This window comes from Musa acuminata, chromosome BXJ2-2, assembly GCF_036884655.1.
Source record: "Musa acuminata AAA Group cultivar baxijiao chromosome BXJ2-2, Cavendish_Baxijiao_AAA, whole genome shotgun sequence".
NCBI lineage: Eukaryota > Viridiplantae > Streptophyta > Magnoliopsida > Zingiberales > Musaceae > Musa > Musa acuminata.
The window spans coordinates 27644055-27663164 of NC_088339.1; the positions used below are offsets into that span (position 1 = coordinate 27644055).

At 34.8% G+C, this 19110-nt stretch overlaps 2 protein-coding genes across 2 annotated transcripts; one reads left to right on the forward strand and one right to left on the reverse strand.

Annotated features, from left to right (window-relative positions):
- Positions 1-436: 436 nt before the first annotated feature.
- Positions 437-11486, reverse strand: LOC135605753 (calcium-dependent lipid-binding protein-like). Its single transcript, XM_065096203.1, has 11 exons — positions 11103-11486; positions 9747-9848; positions 8831-8881; positions 7991-8111; positions 6984-7102; positions 6713-6811; positions 5355-5435; positions 5180-5265; positions 4021-4246; positions 2233-2400; positions 437-1223 (listed from the first exon to the last, which is right to left on the reverse strand). Exons 1-11 carry the CDS (start codon positions 11205-11207, stop codon positions 819-821), a joined length of 1563 nt encoding a protein of 520 aa, XP_064952275.1. The 5' UTR covers positions 11208-11486; the 3' UTR covers positions 437-818.
- Positions 11487-12620: 1134 nt separating this feature from the next.
- On the forward strand, positions 12621-18884 carry LOC135605756 (PGR5-like protein 1B, chloroplastic). The gene is made up of 11 exons (XM_065096208.1): positions 12621-12877; positions 12988-13103; positions 13210-13306; positions 13420-13520; positions 14213-14269; positions 15488-15564; positions 16282-16333; positions 17129-17239; positions 17333-17430; positions 17529-17600; positions 18614-18884. The coding sequence occupies exons 1-10, from the start codon at positions 12694-12696 to the stop codon at positions 17596-17598; spliced, it is 963 nt and encodes a 320-aa protein (XP_064952280.1). The 5' UTR covers positions 12621-12693; the 3' UTR covers positions 17599-17600; positions 18614-18884.
- Positions 18885-19110: the final 226 nt, after the last annotated feature.

The following is a 19110-nucleotide window of genomic DNA, read 5'->3' on the forward strand; positions in this document are numbered from 1 at the left end:
TTGTATGTGCAGTTGGAAGGTCAAGATTTCCAATGTGAAGTCTCGTGATTCACGAGGACTCAAAAACTGTGTGCCTATCCAACAAATATGGGGTCTACTAAGAATTAGGGTTGACCCAATCTAATTATTGGGCTCTAGCTTCAGTATAATCTTTTAGGATAGTATCATTTATGGTGAGGAAAAAATCTTTATACTACGCAAATTAATGATTTGGCATGAAATCCTACATCGAGTGATATATAATATAGAGCAGGATTCGTACCTTAAGAAACCCTCATCCATTTAGTGAGGCAGCATCGCTTGAACTTATTTGGTTTCTCATGACCTACATATGAGAGTAACATTAGTAATAAAAGTAATACAACTCTATAAATAGTAAATTATTCTAAAAAAGAAGTAGTACAACTCCAGAAATAGTAAACTATTGGCAAATATGTAGCACACAATAATTACTTGCTCTTTTTCAATGATATCAAGACACTTTAACATGGTCTGATTCTGGTCTTTTCTGTGGAGTAACATTCTCATGGAATGGCACCACAGAGCACACAATAATTACCTGCTCTTTTTCAATGATATCAAGACACTTTAACATGGTCTGATTCTGATCTTTTCTGTGGAGTAACATTCTCATGGAATGGCACCACAGAGCACACAATGATACATTCTTCTTATGAGTTCCATCTCAAGGATAGACGTAACAAACTGAAGTAGATGACATACTTAACACTCTCACAAGCTCGAACAATTAATTATATGCGATGATGCAAACCATGCAAATGCACACTATGAGCTATTTAAGCTTACAGCTGCTCAGGCTAGCTTGCATTTCCGTCACCTGGCACGACGGGAGAGCTGCTACCGTTCTTCTTCGAGCTACTGAACTGGCTTGTCACACTTTTACCCATGAACTTCCCAGCTTTGCTCAGACCACCGCCAACAGCACCAAGGCCACTTCCTACCAACCCAACACCAGCGCCGAGCCCTGATCCAACTAGACCGACGCCTGCTCCAATGCCCGTGCCGACCAAGCCCACACCTGCTCCAAGGCCTGTACCGACCAACCCAACCCCTGAGCCAACCAAGGAGGCCGCCCCACCAAGCGCGTCCATTGTGCTCCCAATAAGCCCAGCTTCCTTCATCTTCCTCCTCTCCTCCAAAATCCTCTTCTCTGCTTCCAGTGCTGCTTGCTGTTCCTCTTCGGTGAATGGATGGTATAGTACCTGAGGATCATCAGAAACATCATCACAGATGACCCAGGGTCACAAACAAGTACAAGGAGATTATTAGAATGCTTTATGTAGCATAATTATTTTTTTCTTCAAAAGACTAATGAACATAGTATGTATGATCAGACAAAGGAAGATATTAAAACAAACCAGTAATACTACAGATGGCACAAAATTCTGCACATGATATAATTATAACTGTTTGTTTCAGATTTTAATAAAATTGTAAAGTTCTTTTTTGTAATTTCTTTTTGACCTACAAGGGATATAGAACAGTATGGTTAGGTTATAATTTGTTCGAAAAGAAGAGTTGAAAAATGCATGTTACAGAAACTAGTGCTTATGGCAGTCCAGTAAAATTCTCATCCTTTGATCCAACCAACCTATTTGAGGTTCACCATAAAGACCCAACTCTTTTACCTGAATGTCATAATCCTGCAACTGACGGATATAAATGATACAAATATGCTCACCCAACATAAGCAATATACAAACACTAAACTATGCTGTTCTCCCCGTGTACCGTACTGCGTTCATGTTATGGAAGCAAAAATTGTGGTGGCATGGTTGAAATATATCATGTCACCAAGTTGTCCATGCACACCACACTTAACCATGATGGAGGTGCCAACATATGCTTCAGCTAAATTTCGGCGTATGTGCACAAGGGCATGCCCACAGGCACAGCATGAATTGCATCAACAAGTGCAGCACAGAATCATACCAACCACCACCGTGTGCATGCCAAAAAGGCATCAGCATACTCCCTACCATGAAATGAAAATCCTGAATCCCAAAAGCCATTGCATAACGACATACAATTCATAAATCCATTCTTCAATTGGACTTGTTTAGCCTGAAGTTTCCTGGACAACACATAATACTGAAAACTCTTTTCTAACATGGTAACAAACGCTTATGATATGAAGAATATAATATCATGACATTGATTGTCATAATTGAAGAGAGCAACAAGTGGAAAAGCATCTAAAAATTCACAGACCTTTATTGTAAGGGACCCTCTGTCCTTCTTATCCTTAACCTTTAGTGTATCTAGTGATGCAAGCAAACTTAGCTCAATTTCCTTTGAGATTTCAGGTTCCAATTCATTCAAAGATAACTTTGCAATGCCCATTTTCTTATCCTGCTGAATCTTGTCTTCATCATAAACCTGTAAAATGATCCAGTAACCATTAATCTAAATTGGTTTCTACTACAAAGAGGAAAGTGTTTCTTTTAGTACAAGAAAGTGCTGAATCATGAAGGATTATCAAGAATAGCTAAATTAAAGCAAATTGGAAAAGCCGATAAGGTCCATTTATAGGCATTATGGAAGATTAATTACTCTTGTTCGCTTTGACTTTTCTAAGATTGATGATTGTACAGTTGTAACTTGATTTGGCTGTTCCAGAACTTGACCATCACATCCTAACCAGAACTAGTGGCTTGGGGCTAAGGATGTTGGTAGTTGGTACATCACATCTTGGGCAGCAGGTCAGGATGGGGAGGATTGACCTACAACCCAAACTGAGCCAAAAATATTACATTTGAACTAGCAGCACCAAGATTAATCCATGGTTGTCAACTGAGTCATATCAATTCAAAGAGTCATTTTATATTGAAAAAACTGAGGTCCACTAATGCTAAGTAATTTTCAGTGTAAAAATAATGCAGCTACCACACAAATCAACCAAGAAACTGATCCTTTTCCTTTTCAAATACAATTATACATACTGCAACAGAGGGTAGGACAACAATAAGATTAAAGCCAGAGATGAGAGGTAACAAACTGTCTCACACTAGTGGATAATTCTAATGATAAATGCATTTGAGGATTAGAAAGATATCATGAAATTGTCAAGTGGGATGAATGCCAATGTGAAGCAATAAGCCGAGTTTACAAAAACATTCCACAGAACACCAAAGGACATGTTGGATACTTCAAAATGTATATCATTTTAGTTGTTTCTTTTAAGTCAAAATTAAACTGTTTTGCCCTATAGGAAAAAAAAAATCTAATTTTAATATATTCAAGATGCATCAGTCATGGGTTCAAAAGTCCAAATAAATAGTAAGGATTTACTTTCAAATTTTATTTATATATTTTTCTATTATAGATCATATTAACAAAACAACAACATTCATTACTATGCAAAACCACTTTGACATATTTTTAAAAAATTGAAACAACATTATTAATCAAATCATTCATGTTTAGAACAAAAAAAAAAGGAAAAGGAAAACGATCTCCAAAAAGAATCAATTATGAAGGCTTATTCAAAAAAATCTCCAAAATTTTCTTGACCATTAAAAAAATGAAAGACTTCTGCTATAAAATGATGACATATAATAGCTAAAACAGAAGAAAGATTATCATCACCTCAATACAGCATCCAACCCTACAATCTGTGATAGGATATTTATCCATGTAGTAGGTACATATCCATAAACTGGATGATTTGGAACTTTTGACCATAGGTTTTGAATATTAAGTAGCATTCAAATTTCCACAATAAGGGCGACTTACAATGTGAACATTAAAAGTGAACCTTTTCTTTATTGAAGCTTTTGAACACATCTTCTGTTATTCATGTTGTCACAAATTGCTGCATAATGTATTCTATACTATCTACCAGAAATTATTATTTTTTCTACTAAACATGTCCATTTCTCCTTTTCACCTCCTTGAGGAATTGGAGCTCAGATGTGCATCTGTATCAAATGCTCTCTTCTGTACTTTGCAATGAGCTAAAATCTTAAAATTAAAGAAACGAGAGATTCAACAATGTACCTCAAAGATAATAGATTGTGTTTCCTTGTCTTCAGCAATCAGTTCAACAGTTTCATTCCATACAGGATTAAGATTGTCATCAACAACCTTTGTTTTAACCTTGAACATGGGGCGGACATATAAAACCACATATGGATCAGATTTTCCAACTAATTCCAGATTCTTTAGATTATTTGCTTTCACTACGGTCACTGTGAGCTTTCCCTGTGGTTTAAGCTCTAGTTCACTGCACAACAGAGCAAGCAAATTACAAGATCATTCCAACAGGGAGCTTAATAAGCATAAAATGTTAAAAGAGGTAAAAACATAGCAAAACAAAAGGATAGCCCAGTTCTCTGTACAAACTTAGAAAATGTGCCATTTATATGTAGGTTGTCTTATAAAAAAAAAACAAGCAACCATGTGGAGATCCCTTAGGTATAAAGGGTCTAAAGGATGAGAATTTAAAAAGAATCACTTCAAGGAGTAATATTTGCCTAAGTAGAGGTTAAAGAGTCAATAATACCGCCACACGTGATATGATTAGTGATTTAGCTTAGCTAGTAAATGTTAGCAAAATGAAAAAAAAAATAAAACTTTTAAAGCAAAATACCAAATTATATACTTGATTCATCATTCTATAAATACATGTTATAGATGGTCGATAGACAGTAACTCTCATACTCAAACTTTATAGATATTGATACAATTAGCAAACCAAAATTCCAGCAACACAATTGTTTCAATCTTTAATAAATTTCACAAGATAATAAATTTGACTGATAATACCATAAATAGAACATTCATATATTAAACTGAATTTACAAAAGAAAATTCGACAAGCAATTGTTGAAAGTTCAGTTTAACAAAATCCGATTAGTTGTGTGCCTCCAAAGAAGAATCTTGATAAAAGCCTGGAAGGTAGCATGAAATAAGCTTTAAAATGTACCCCAAAAATCATTTAATATCATAGTAATTCCAGTCTCTTGAGTTCATAGCAACCAAATAACCCTAAATAGTCCCTCCAAAGGAAATAATATACTCTGAAAGACAGAAGACATTTGAAGATGGTAAGAAAAACTTTGTAAGATCAGCTTAAATGATGTTTGAAACATATAAACCATTCACTGTATTCAAACTGAAATAGCATGATTAAAGTAGGAAGAACATAAATAGTTACCTAGTATTGACATCTACACCACCGAGTGGAACAACAATTCTGTGGGGCCATTCAAGCATGTCGGAAACTATTGAGTTCACAGTATCCTACATAACAAGGTTCAAAGTAATTTAGATAGTCATTGAACACAAACTTGCAAATGAAACTTTTACAGCTATGATCAGTTTAAACTTACATCAATCATGTCTGAAAGCCCCGGAATAGCAGTAAGACTCCCTCCCACAGCCTTCAATGTATAATCTATTCTGGGCTTTGGCTGAAAGGAAAAGATTGTAGTTGTTGTAGGTATTGAAGGCCAAAAAGCTCGAAGCATCATTGCTTTCCAGAAAAGTTTCCAGACAAACAATTGAAAATTTATGTAAACTTATTGCAGATGCCAGAGACAAAGATCGAAACCTGCTAGTTGAGCATATAAGTTATTCTGAAACATTAGTTAGTCATCTATGATGAGAAAGGGCTTAAAATATGACGATCCTTTTGTAACAATGACCACCTATTATAGCCGAATATCTTTTGCATATGTCCAGTCATCTACCTAACATCAATAATCTACCAATTTCTTTCTTGCGTAAGACCAACTCTAACATCACGCATTGAACCTACTTCTACACTAATTTCTTCATCGTATAAGATCAGCCCTGACAACATATATTGAACTTCCCTAGGCCACAGGTCAGTAGGAGCCTCATGCAGTGGAATATCTTTAATTACACAATTAGCATTAACAGTATTAGCATTCCTGATGTAAATTTTAAGTTTAAGAATGAAATTTAGGGGGACAAATGACCATTTCAATTTTCAATAAAGTAACATGGATTTCTGAAATGGGACATCGTCTAAATGCTAATAAATAGTATAGTCACTGTCTGCAACTTTTTCAATGTTTACATAGATACTAGCACTGGAGGTACTAAAAATGTTTTGCAACCTACAAAGATAACAAAGATCATTTAAAAGTGGCCAAAAACTATAGCTGATTCAAAACATCATGATTGCACAGCTTTTCTTGGTATGTCACAACATGTATTGGGAAAAACTATGCGACTTTAAGCTATGACATCAACAATCAATAGATGTATTAATGATTCATCTGAATAGCAGATAAGCAAAAGTAGAAATTGAATGGCATTTTAGTGGCTTCAAGATGGTATAGTTTGATTCCATAGTTAATGATTAAATTTCAAATTTTCAAATTACAGCAGTGAATTGGTATTATGACTCCTTTGCACAGAACAAGATTTACCAGACAAAAAATTCTGTCTCCTCTTTGCTTAACTCATTCTAATCAACTAATGAAATCACAATGAACTGAAGAATTTAAAAGAAAATTTTGTTTGATACTCACATTATATGTGAATGTATCCCTTATCGATTGATGCATATTAAAAGCTTTGAGCAATTGAGCATATACCAAACTTTCATAAAAACTTGGTTTTCTTCATTCATAAGAAGTTTATAAAAAAATAAGGGAAAACATATAAGTCGATATCAGTAAAAATTTGAATAACTAAAAGCCAATAATTCTAAACATACCTCAGCAAGAAGTGCTACAACAACAGCAGAAATGCAGGGTATCTCTTCAGAAAGTTGAAAAATGACACGTATTACAGTAAAGACCTGAAGATCCTTCAACTACAACCATAAAAATTAAGTAGAATGTAAATCTCATCTGCACCAAACTGTCAATCAAGCACAACACAATTTCTACTAGAACACATGAATATCAAGTAATGGAAATTCAATAAAACCAAAACATAATACAATTCTAGGTTTTTGCTTCTATATTACAACCAAACAAACTAACCTGAATAGGCAGGGAAGCAACAAGTGCTTCAACTGCAAGAATTATGCTCAGATCTCCACCCCATCGGAAATCAATATCCATTATAATTTGTCCTTTCTTGAGGCTTTGAACTCGGATGCCTTTGGAAAATATAAATACATCAAATACACCGTAAAATATGATAGGCAAACCAGCTATTCTATAAAAACTATAGTCATGACAGAATCATAGTTTTCTCATTCATAATTAAAACAGAAAACATCACAGTAGTTACATGTGAGAAAAAAAGAGAATACATATTCTAGAACTCCGAACTAATTCAATGAAACAACAACATTATAATTGATGTCACTAAATGCAAACCAAGAAGTAACAAACAGGCAAAAGATACTGATTCCCTGCACCAAGAAGAGGCAGATAGGCAAAAGACACTGACTCTGTAGCTAGTTAGCTGAACCAAGAAGCTTAAAAACAGTAAAAGCATATCCCATAAATCTCGGATCTTCCATAAGAAAAAACTAAAACAAGAAGCATAAATCACAAACATTATAAGCCAGTGGGAGATAGTAATTTAAGATAAGAGCATTCTACTAAAGCTGAATTAATGTATTAGCAATAGCCATACATATGCTAGGAACCAAGCTTAAATGGACAGATTGCTACACTCCTGCAAGGGTTGCAATTTTCAACATGTGCTCTTGAAGCCTAGAAAACAGTCATATATACCCTTTCAAGCATGCATAAAACCATTTTTAACCTATGACATTATTTCATATCACTTCTTTGTGAAGAGAAGAATCTTAACGGTTTGCCAAAACATAAACAATATATAATATTTCATTGCAGAAGTCAACAAAAATAACAATATGAACATCATATTTTGAGTAATCAGACAAAGACACAATACAATAAGATCATTTTAACCTATTAAGCACCAGCAAAGTTATATCAGTGAACAATCACAGGCACAATTCGTTGAAGTTACACCAGTCAAGGACTGCATACTCGGTACTGCTTCCTATACGAACCTTCAATTTTTGGTGGCACATTTCCAAGTGATAGCTTGCTGAACTTTAGCGAAGATATTCCTGGTGGTCGATAGTCATCCAGTAATGGTTCGACTGTATCCTTGATTACCATTGTTGCTGCCTAAGACCATATAAAATTTACAAAGTTAGCTTGCAAGCAGAATTGTTAGATCAATTTAACTTACTATTGGCTCAAAAATAAGGATAAATGTGCAAAGACCGCATCTCTTATAGCTTACTGGCATGAAGAAACTGCCTCAAACCTATCATAAACTGATCCACACCTAAAGAGCAATTAGACTAAGTTCACATTAACTCCAAAATTTTGAACCTTGTTTAGCACCAAGGATAACAATATAATGAAGTTAAAGAATGAAAGCTGTAAGAGTTTAAATACTGCATGTTTGTGGTTGGTTCTATGCACTTATATTTGTTTCTTTGTGAACATATACTCCCTTGGCAATACCATTTAAAAATTTATTTGCTCACACAACAATTTAACTGGCACTATAATATGGACATGAACTCATTAATGTGTTTCTCTTTCATATCTATTTCCATGTTTCCAAATTCCCGGATTTTAAGTCAATAGTCATCAGGCATATACATATACAAGTGCCAACATACAGAGAGCAAGTTTCGATTTCACATACAAAATTTTCTTGTTTCAGCCCTCAGAAAAAAAAGTAAATAATTAGATAATAAGTGCATATAGAAAGAATGAGAATGGAGGTAGCTAACCTCCAAATAACCTCTCATAAATAGAAAGCAAAATAGGTTGATGAATTCAGAGCTTACAACAGAGGTACAATAATAACTAGGAAATGTAGCTTAGCTTACATCTGCAATAAAAGGCCACAGTTTAGCCAACATCTTGTTTAGCCATTTCACCTGTAGGAGCCATAAACAAGAAAAAGTCATTATCAAAGTCAATAAACGAAAAAAAAAAACCAGATAATATGTACAATGGGATGATGTGTGAGAAAATACACATACTTTACAAGGACTCTTTTCTGCAATAAGTAGCCCCCTTTTCAAGGCAAGGCTAGAAATACCAGTTTATTTTATTCAAATAATGAAATAATTGCAAGTAAGAAGAAAAATAACAAGTGAAAAATAGGGGAGGAAGAAAAGGATATAGGAATAGAAAAGCAGACAATCCTGATGTGGCAAAGACAGATGCAAGGAATGCCAAAATCCTCAAAGGTCGGTCAATTCTTTACACAGATCCTAGTTTTCAGAAGGGAGAATTCACTGGCATCTTCTTTTGATACAGATAATTTTTTTTAAAAAAAATTCATGCCTACTGTATCAAATAGTCCAACCTCCCTTCAAGCTGATGAATGAGATACAACGTGTACATATAACAGCCATTGTTTTGAGTTAGCCCGTGTCAAGAGAATTTAAAATATCAATCTATCTAATTATATTGTGGCATCAAAAAGTTAAATCCATCCTTTACGATCAAAATTACAAAAAAAAATTCTTTTGTCTATACTTATTCTGTGAGCTACTTCTCACTGTTGTTGTAATTTAGCATCCCATGTATACTCTAGTTTTCAATTTCATCTGTTTTACCCTTATAATCTGCAAACATTATATATTCCAGAGACCATTCAAACCTTTTATGAATAGATTGCTTGACTATTTCAGAATACTATTACAAACCTATCCTTAGATACCTAAAATGACTAAAACTATCCATGCCACATAAAAAAATCAGCGAAATACAGAGTGAGGATCACATTGCACTAACCTGTTCGTATAAAGGGAATGAAACCCATTCAGGATAATTGTCACCACAAAGTTTCTTCAGATCATCTCTGCTCAAAGACCCTAGAAGCTTTATATCAGCAGCCTGAAGAGAAGGAAATGTAAGAAACAGCATATAGCCAACCTTTTCAATTCCTAGACTATTTTATGTTAAGAAGCATAATGGTCTTTATGTAAACGATCATAACACCGATACAGAGCTACAATATGTATACAAATCTATATCAAGATACCATATAGTCATATTCCAATGTAGACATAACATAGACACACCTATGAGCGCAAATATAAATCTATACCAATATATCAAATATTCATACCCAGATGGAGACATAACATAGACACCTATGGGTGCAAACCAGGGGTAAAAGTTAGGCTGCTTTCCATAACCAAGTTGTGGCATCTAAGTGACCCAAAGAACTAGGTGAAGAAATAGAATGTTTGATCAAGAGGATTTTGTCAAATTAGGGTATGGTCAGTAATAAAACTTTATTTGTGTTAAACAAAAAAACAAATTTAACCAGAAATTGCAATCAAAATAAAAGTTCGATGTTATTGTTAGGTTGATATTAAACCATTTCTAAGCTCCTTTCATTCTAAATTATACCACACTTGAATTGCATCGAATTTACAGAAATAAGCTGCAAAGAGTCACAACCAAAAGATCATAATAAAAAATCGTAACCTTTAATTTCATTTGACTTATGTACAGTTGGATTGTTGCCAGAAAACAATTCAGGTCAAACGCACACTCGTTCAGTCAAAAAAGTTCCAAGTTATAATCCTAGTCAACCTGCAAGCCCTAATTCCAGATTGTTGCCAGTAATAAAACTTTATTTGTGTTAAACAAAAAACAAATTTAACCAGAAATTGCAATCAAAATAAAAGTTCGATGTTATTGTTAGGGTGCTATTAAACCATTTCTATGCTCCTTTCATTCTAAATTATACCACACTTGAATTGCATGGAATTTACAGAAATAAGCTGCAAAGAGTCACAACCAAAAGATCATAATAAAAAATCGTAACCTTTAATTTCATTTGACTTATGTACAGTTGGATTGTTGCCAGAAAACAATTCAGGTCAAACGCACACTCGTTCAGTCAAAAAAGTTCCAAGTTATAATCCTAGTCAACCTGCAAGCCCTAATTCCAGTGTCAATCTTAGTTCAATTGGCAACCATCTAAACTAGATCCGAAAGAGCCTGATCAGAACATCGCGCAAATCAAGCATCCCAACAGTAGTATGGCAACTTCCCATGCAAACATTAGGTCAAGAAAATGGGCAAACAAGAACCGACCAAGAAAAGTAAATGTCAAAAATAAAAGAAATCTCGCACCTTAAGGATGCGTTTAGTGCTGCGGCGTCTCATCATCCGACTCCAACCGGCCATCAACGCAATCCCCACCAGCGCCCCCATGACCAAACCAGAGATCAGCCCCATGTCGCCTCCGGCCCTCTTTCCGCTCCTCTCTTCTCCTGCAACACTGATCCCGGTCGCAAGAAAGCTGCCTCTCAAACGAGAAAGGATTCCATTCAGCACTACTGGCGCATCCGATCCCGCGCTAAGAAGAAACCGAACGGAATCGGAGGTTACAAATCGACCCAAGCAAAGAGAGAGTGACGGAGAAGAAGAAGAAGAAAAGAAGCAAGAAATCCGAGAGGGTCACAAGAACGAGGGAGACGAGACGACTGTGTGTGAGTTGTACGGGACCCACCTCAGAAAACGAGAGGTCACGCACTCAAGCTATTATCCTTCCAAATTAATCGAATTTTGTATTTATTATCACATATTTCCTTCTACAAGTAAAAAACTTACATATATATACACGCACATTAATGTGGTTAATTTGTATCAATTAATCAATTAAAACTATTAGTCAATATTAACAACGGAAGCGCTAATTTAAAGTTGTTAAATATTTTTAAATATCCGTAATTATATATTTAATTGTATTTAAATATATATATATAACTCAAATTTAGACAGATAAATACAAAAATCATATATAAGATCTTACTAAAGGAATAGATCGCTTGCATCAGCCAATGAGAAGGTGCCAAAGATGGGCTCCTCCGATGAAATTGGGTCAATGTCTGCAAAAGAGGCAACGGATGTCCTTAATCCATCACTTAGATATATATCCTAACTTTTAAATATGATTAAATATTTTACTTTTATAAATATATAAAAGTAAGGGATGACAATCATGTTGAATAAACCATCTCTTATATATCATCAAAAAATTGATTTTGAATTGGGTGATTATAATTACTATCGAAATTTTATCATGTGTTATTTAACATGGATAATTTTTTTATATTTATAATATTTTTTGATATTATGATTTTTAATATTTTAAACTTTTTACTATATATTCTTAATATATTTATAAGAACTAAGCTTTACGGAACACCATAATGCTCGTCGCCAGCATCATATCCATATCTAAAGAGCAAATTGAGAGGATGAGTTTAAAATCAGTTTTAATAAGAATAATTATAGATTATTTTTATAATTAGTTATCTTTAACATTTCGATTCCTAGAATAAAAAATAAGATTAAATATTTTACTTTTATAAGTATATATATCCTAACTTTTAAATATGCATAAGACTGAGATGCTAAAGGGCTAATCTATAATTAGCCTACCTTAATATGATCAAATTAATTTTCGATATATAATTTTATTAAAAATATCGACGGTCGAGATTGAAAGATGACATGGATGGACGGTTGGAGGTGCGCGGGAAGAGAGCGTCAAAACAACAGCAGATTCGCAACCAAATACGGTATCAGTGCGCCTCTCGTCCTCCACAGGTTGCGTCCACCCCACACTCCTTATCTCTCCCGGTAATCCCCTCGACGCCAAGATGGACGCCCTCATCGTCGCATCGCCCACAAAGCACCCGAGATCGCTCGAGCCGAGATGGCGACCGAGATGGCCTGCCTGTCGTCGCTCCTCTCCCCTCGCCGCCCTGTTCTCCCATCCTCCTCTCCTCCCCTCTGCTCCGCTCGCGGCCGTCGTGCCTTCGCGCCCCCGCTTCGGTCCCGCTGCAATCGCGGCCTCGAAAGGCTCTCGCTGAGATTTAGGGCGACAGCCGACCAGCAAGGTTAGTGCTCTTGAGTGGATAAAGAAGTGGATATCACCATTTCTTGATTTTTTTATACAATAAGTTGATGAATAGGTTCCGTGATTTCTCACATTCAGATCTGGTTACAGGTCAGGTTCAGGATGATGAGATCGTTGACGGCAAAATCCTACAGTACTGCAGCATAGACAAGAAAGACAAGAAGACACTAGGAGAGCTTGAACAAGAATTCCTGCAAGCTCTACAAGTACTTCTACATCGTTATACACATCATCATACGATCGATCAACTTCTGTAATTGTTGTGCATCGACTAGTTTTATTTTGGTAACCTTTTCCTTCTCCTGGACACAGTCATTCTACTATGATAAGAAGGCGATCATGTCAAATGAGGAATTCGATAATCTTAAGGAAGAGCTAATGTGGGAAGGAAGCAGTGTGGTCATGCTGAGTATGTCATTCGTCTTCTATCTCGTTCTGCAAGTCTTTTCACTCTTTTGGTTGCTGGTTATCTCTGTTCGGCTTGAAGAATGCGGTGGCTTTTGCTTTAATGATTGTTAACAGGTCCAGATGAACAGAAGCTTTTGGAAGCTTCGATGGCTTACGTGTCTGGAAACCCCATAATGACAGATGCTGAATTCGATGAGTTGAAGCTGCGATTGAAGGTTCACTTGCATAATCTTATGTTCTATCCATTTTAGATGCAATAGAACTAACAAATGGAAAATTAAATTTTTAAATAACATCAAGATATTAAAGGGCTTCCCAACACATGAACCTCTCACTAATGCAATTGTTTGAACTCTTTGCTTGTGTTTTGGAAAAAAATTGCTCAACTCGACTTCTTTACATTTTTACACTTCGCTAAATGTGTTCTCATTCATAGTTAGTGTACTCTAACTGTCATAACTTAAGAAAAACTTTAGAAGACACTGATTATTTTAATTTTAGTAGTGGTACTTGTATCAGAATCTTACATGATCAGTATCTACCTAGCTATATTGTATGCTACACTTTGTTCCACCAATGAAAATGATATGTTGATACTGACACATATGTAAGATGGTCTAGTATGCTGTTGGATTGGCATTGTACAGTCATTGTGGTCAGTATGCCTTGATACTCAAAATCATGAATTGAATTTTTTTTTTTTATAAAATTATGATAACAGCTATTTCAAAGAAATAAAAGAGCTCTAATATATCAACCGAGTCAACTGCAGTTATGCATACCATATTTTTATGTTTTGAATTCACTCTATGAATTTTACAACAAAAAAATATCTTTGTTGTACAGAAATTTGTCTCCCTCTTCTCTTGTTTCTTATACTTCGTAATTATTTTCTCATATCTTATAGAAAGAAGGAAGTGATATTGTACAAGAGGGTCCACGATGCAGTCTTCGTAGCAGAAAGGTATATTCAGTTTTTCCTTTGTAATCAGATAATAGTTTTGTTAATCACCAAATCCTGTATATTTTTAGTTGTTATAGAAAACAATTTGTTCCCTGGTTTCTTTTATTTTGAATGTGTAGATTGTTGCAGGTCCTATCATGTTTCATCATAAGCTTGATATACAGTAAGCGTTGAGTGTTCAGTTATTTCTTTAAACAATAATGAATAGTGTCACTGATATGGCTCCTTAAGTGGATCCCACAAATTTCATTTCATCTTAATTTCTTATTTTCTTCTTTTTTCTTCCACATATGTTGGTGAGATCATAATCTTAAGAATCCTATACATTCAACCATGGTTTAAATTTTGGTATTGGTACCTGGCTGGATTGGTACGAGCAGCAGCAAGCAGCAAGTGGCACGAGAGATAGAGGTATTAAAAGCTAAGAAGACAGCAATAGCTGTCAAATTATGAAAAAGAACTAGAACAATGTGTGGGTTTATCACCTAGTTTCTGCAGTTATTGAGTAGTAACCTACAAACTGGACCAGACTAGGTGAAAAGCACTGGCTCATATGCCAGTACCACTTGGTATATACAAAGTCACAGTGAGATTCTGAACCATGCATTCAATGTTGATTAACAATCCACCAGAGGTGGTAGTTTGTTCTATAAAGGATTGTGTAGCTGCAACATCTTTTAAAGAAATTGTATAAAAGAATAGCTATTTTGCTTATGATTTCATTCAAGGGAAAACTGGAGTTCTAATGGGTTATAATTAAGAAGAACAACCTTAGACATCGATGATTGCTATTAAGTTGAAATACATCAATTTTAATGATCATATGCAGTTAGCATTTATAAAGTAGTTGTGGTTAATTGGTTATATATGCTGCCTTGAAATTAATTTGGTGGAAAAGAGAATTAGTGGTGGAAGTAATTTTATCCTTGCTACAGAATTCTCTTTTCTTGCATCTAGCCTTTCGAGGACCATCAAATAGTTGAGGAAGACAGCTTTTGGTCCTCCATTGAACTATCAAATAAGATATAATAAGAAGATAACAAATAAGATTTTTACTGCTAATATCTAAATTCTTGTACAATATGCAATGGACAACCTAGAGAAATGGTGTTGGGCTCAGAAATGTTGAGATCAGCTAGATTTATAGTGGTTTGTGATCTTCACTGTTAACTAGCAGTGAATAAATTTCATGAAGGATATATCTTGTTATTTGTGCAGGTTTATAGTGACTTGAGTGTTGACTACTTCAAGATGTTCCTGCTGAATGTTCCTGCAGCTGTTATTGCTCTTACACTGTGAGTGATAACTGTCCACATAGTGTATGTCAGTTTATAATAACCGAGTGTACCCATATCTCGAAAGTGCTTGAAGATATTATTTTTATATGATTGTCATAATTTGTATTCTGTTATCTTTCATGCATTTATTATTTTAACTTAATCAAACTTTTGCATTGCAATTATTTCTTTAAAGACAAAAATTGAATATAATTCCTTTAAAGTTTGTTATTTCATATTTATCCTTCTAAGTTTAACTTTAGCTTATATCTTTGCATACATAAAAAGTACATATATGCACTCGTAGATAATCGCCATCAATTGACTTTAACTTGATTGTTAGAGTAGAGATGTTGAACTTTTAATTGACATTGCTACACTTTCAAAACTTTGAGATGATAGCAAGAGTTTTAGGACATTTTAAGGCATCTTTAATACCTTACTATCATAAAGAAGAAAAAAATAGAAAAGAGATCTTAGCATATGTTTCAAACAGGAACACATGTAAAAAGAACAGAATCAATATTGGCTTGTGTTGCTTGTGGAAAAATACATCCTCTGATTTATGTTGCATTTCAACCTGAAATGTATAAGATTTAACAAATACAGCATGATATATCATTGTTTCAAACATAAACCTGACACAAATTTATAATTATCAAGAACCAGTAGTAATACTTTACTTACCAGGTGCCTGCAATGGTACTTCTAACTTGTCTACTTTTGTTCAAACAGGTTTTTCTTTTTAGATGATTTGACAGGCTTTGAAATCACATATCTTTTAGAGGTAAATATCCTCCATGCCTTCGATGTGTCTTTTTGGTGGAACATTACACACAAGCTTAGGAAGACAACCTGCTGATGTGACTTAATGTCTATTTTGCGAACTGATCTAAATAGCATGCCATACTTGCGAACTCTGTCCAAAGATTTTAGAACTGCTAATATAAAAATGGTGAGACTGGAGACTCTTTGGTATCCCAGAGCACATCATCATCGTGTGTGGTGACAAATTGCTGAAGAAAAAAGGTGGCCTAGTCTATGATACCACTATGATTATACAATAAGTTGCTATACACTCTTAGTCAAGCACTTGAGCCCTCGTTGATCCCAACATCTTTTGTTTGGACACACACACATATATATAATGGCCCTCTAGTCTTTTTTATTAAATTCCATATAATTATAATTATTTTGGACTTTTTGATATAAATATAGTGTTGTTATATGTGTATCTCATTTTTAAGACAATATCACTTCAAAACAATTACATGGATTTTAACATTTAAATTAATTGAATCATCTCAAAACTGGCACAATTAATCTTTCTTTTGATTTTGATTGCTTGAGTTATTATTTTTGAGCTTCTATTCATCTTGATTGATCATAAAAAATATATATTTTCTGCTGTGCTCTCAAATGGCTTTAGTAATTTATAATACTGGTCCATGCACAATCATAAGTCACTCGGACACCATGTAATCATCCTGGAGAATCTTCACTTAAACCATTAATTATTTTGAGCAAACATTAGATAAAGTCTTAGCAGCTTTTTGTCCTTTTTCTTATTGTCCTGATGCAGTTGCCAGAGCCCTATGGTTTCATCTTTACGTGGTTTGCTGCTTTACCACTAATATTTGTGTTATCACAAGCAATCACAAATGCCATCGTGAAAGATTTTCTCATCTTGAAGGTACATCTATCATCACTATGCTCGTCAGTTTTTAAGAGTTTTGAATAATTATCAATTCTATCATGAAACTAAACTCTATAATTCTATACATAGGGTGCTTGCCCAAACTGTGGTACAGAAAACGTTTCTTTCTTTGGGACTCTATTATCAGTGCCTAGTGGTGGTTCCACAAACACAGTCAAATGCTCAAAGTGAGTTTAACTTGTAGTTTTGTCCAGAACTTATGTCTGACACTAGGAGGTTTTCTCATTTACTTGATTTTATTAATAACACTGATTTTATGTATCAGCTGTGGCACAGCATTGGTGTATGATTCAAATTCACGATTGATTACACTCCCAGAGCCAAGTGAAGCATGAAGGTAAACCTTAAAGCTTTCTGATTTTAATATCTCATTAAGAAGGCATCAAGATTTAGGATAGGTAACTTGCTGCTGCCATTTCTAAAGTAGAACATTATGTTAATACTATATACTTGTGTAACAGAAAATAATACTAGAAAACTGGATCCAATATATCCAGAAGATGATCTCTTCATGTCCCTCTTGCAAGTATCATAGTACATCCCACCTCAAGAACATTACCAAGCATTCTCTCTGAGGCGAACATAATATAGTGGGAGGGAGATGGTGACTCATCACTGTTGCGATAGAAATTTGAAAAACAAAAACTACAGCAGTGGAGAAGAAGAAGAAAGGATGTAAATCAAAACAATCCTAGAAACCTAAATGTTGCATAGCTCCATGATTTATGGCCAATGGTTCATGCCCATGACCACACCCTTTACTCGACCCAAATTTGCCTCAACATGTGTGTGTGTTCCTTGACTAACATTCGAGGCCAATTTTCTTCCCAAGCTCCCAACAGACTGAAGTGAAAGAGATGCATATTAAATCAAGAATCAACCAGTCCCTTTCACGTTTGGCAGTTAAAGAACCCAATGAGATAAAAGATGTTGCACGGGCTTTAGTTTAGAGGTGGCAGCAACAGGAATTTTGAGTTTTCCCTCTTATATATATACTTTGGCAACTTGTCCTAGAGGAATGAGAATGAGACACTTCTCCTTCATTCCTATTAAACTATATACCCCTGCATTTGTGACGCATTTTTTTTCAATGGTCTAAAGAAAAACTTAATGCTTCCATCAAGTGTCCTTCAGCATATTATCTTTTAGCAGTTTCACACCAGTGGTGTTGTCGGAAACTAGCACGATTGCCATATCAGAACCTTGATTCTTCTGTCTTACTGATCTTTTGGTGTATATACTATTTTTAGCACGATTCTTTTGCAGTTTCAAGAGTAACTTTGCAGTTAAATAACTTGATGGCATTATCTGCTAGGTGTATCTATTGTTTATACAAAAATTATTTTGCAGCTTCAAGAACAGCCTTGCTGATAAGCAACTTCAGAGTAAAAGCATGTTGAACTCCAATTTCCCATATGTACAGTCTTGGTGAGATTGATGTATTGCTAATGAATGGAAGGTTGTTCAGTGTAAGAATAATTGTATATGTATCAACGCTGTCATAATCTATCTTCAGTACTGTAGTTGCTTCGGTAGACAGATCAGGTGTAAATTCGGCAAATTTACTGATGATCTTTATCATATAATAGGATGAAAAGAAGAAAAGCTTACTGTCTGCCTACACCAATGCTTCCTCTCTTTTCTGAACCTTTGGACCATCAATAGTTTGGCTATTGGAGGCTCAGTAGTGCAGGTATCTGAAATTACTGAGTTGTGCAATAAGATTATGAACCATGCTTAGAAAAGGGCTAGAGTTTGCTTTCCTGATTAAGCAATATGTAGCCACATGATTTGTCTTTTGTTTTATTTTATTAATCTCTGCATACGCTTGATGATCGTCAGCAGCC

What these genes read in the sequence shown, in the direction of transcription:
- LOC135605753 (XM_065096203.1), bottom strand. Translation starts at nt 11,207, where the DNA reads ATGGGGCTGATCTCTGGTTTGGTCATGGGGGCGCTGGTGGGGATTGCG. An exon ending in CATTCCCTTTATACGAACAG is followed by an intron (nt 8,882 to 9,746) that starts GTTAGTGCAATG and finishes TGGCTCCTACAG; the next exon opens with GTGAAATGGCTAAACAAGAT. An exon ending in CACAATCTATTATCTTTGAG is followed by an intron (nt 2,401 to 4,020) that starts GTACATTGTTGA and finishes ATCATTTTACAG; the next exon opens with GTTTATGATGAAGACAAGAT.
- LOC135605756 (XM_065096208.1), top strand. Translation starts at nt 12,694, where the DNA reads ATGGCGACCGAGATGGCCTGCCTGTCGTCGCTCCTCTCCCCTCGCCGC. An exon ending in GGCGACAGCCGACCAGCAAG is followed by an intron (nt 12,878 to 12,987) that starts GTTAGTGCTCTT and finishes ATCTGGTTACAG; the next exon opens with GTCAGGTTCAGGATGATGAG. An exon ending in AAGATTTTCTCATCTTGAAG is followed by an intron (nt 17,240 to 17,332) that starts GTACATCTATCA and finishes TTCTATACATAG; the next exon opens with GGTGCTTGCCCAAACTGTGG.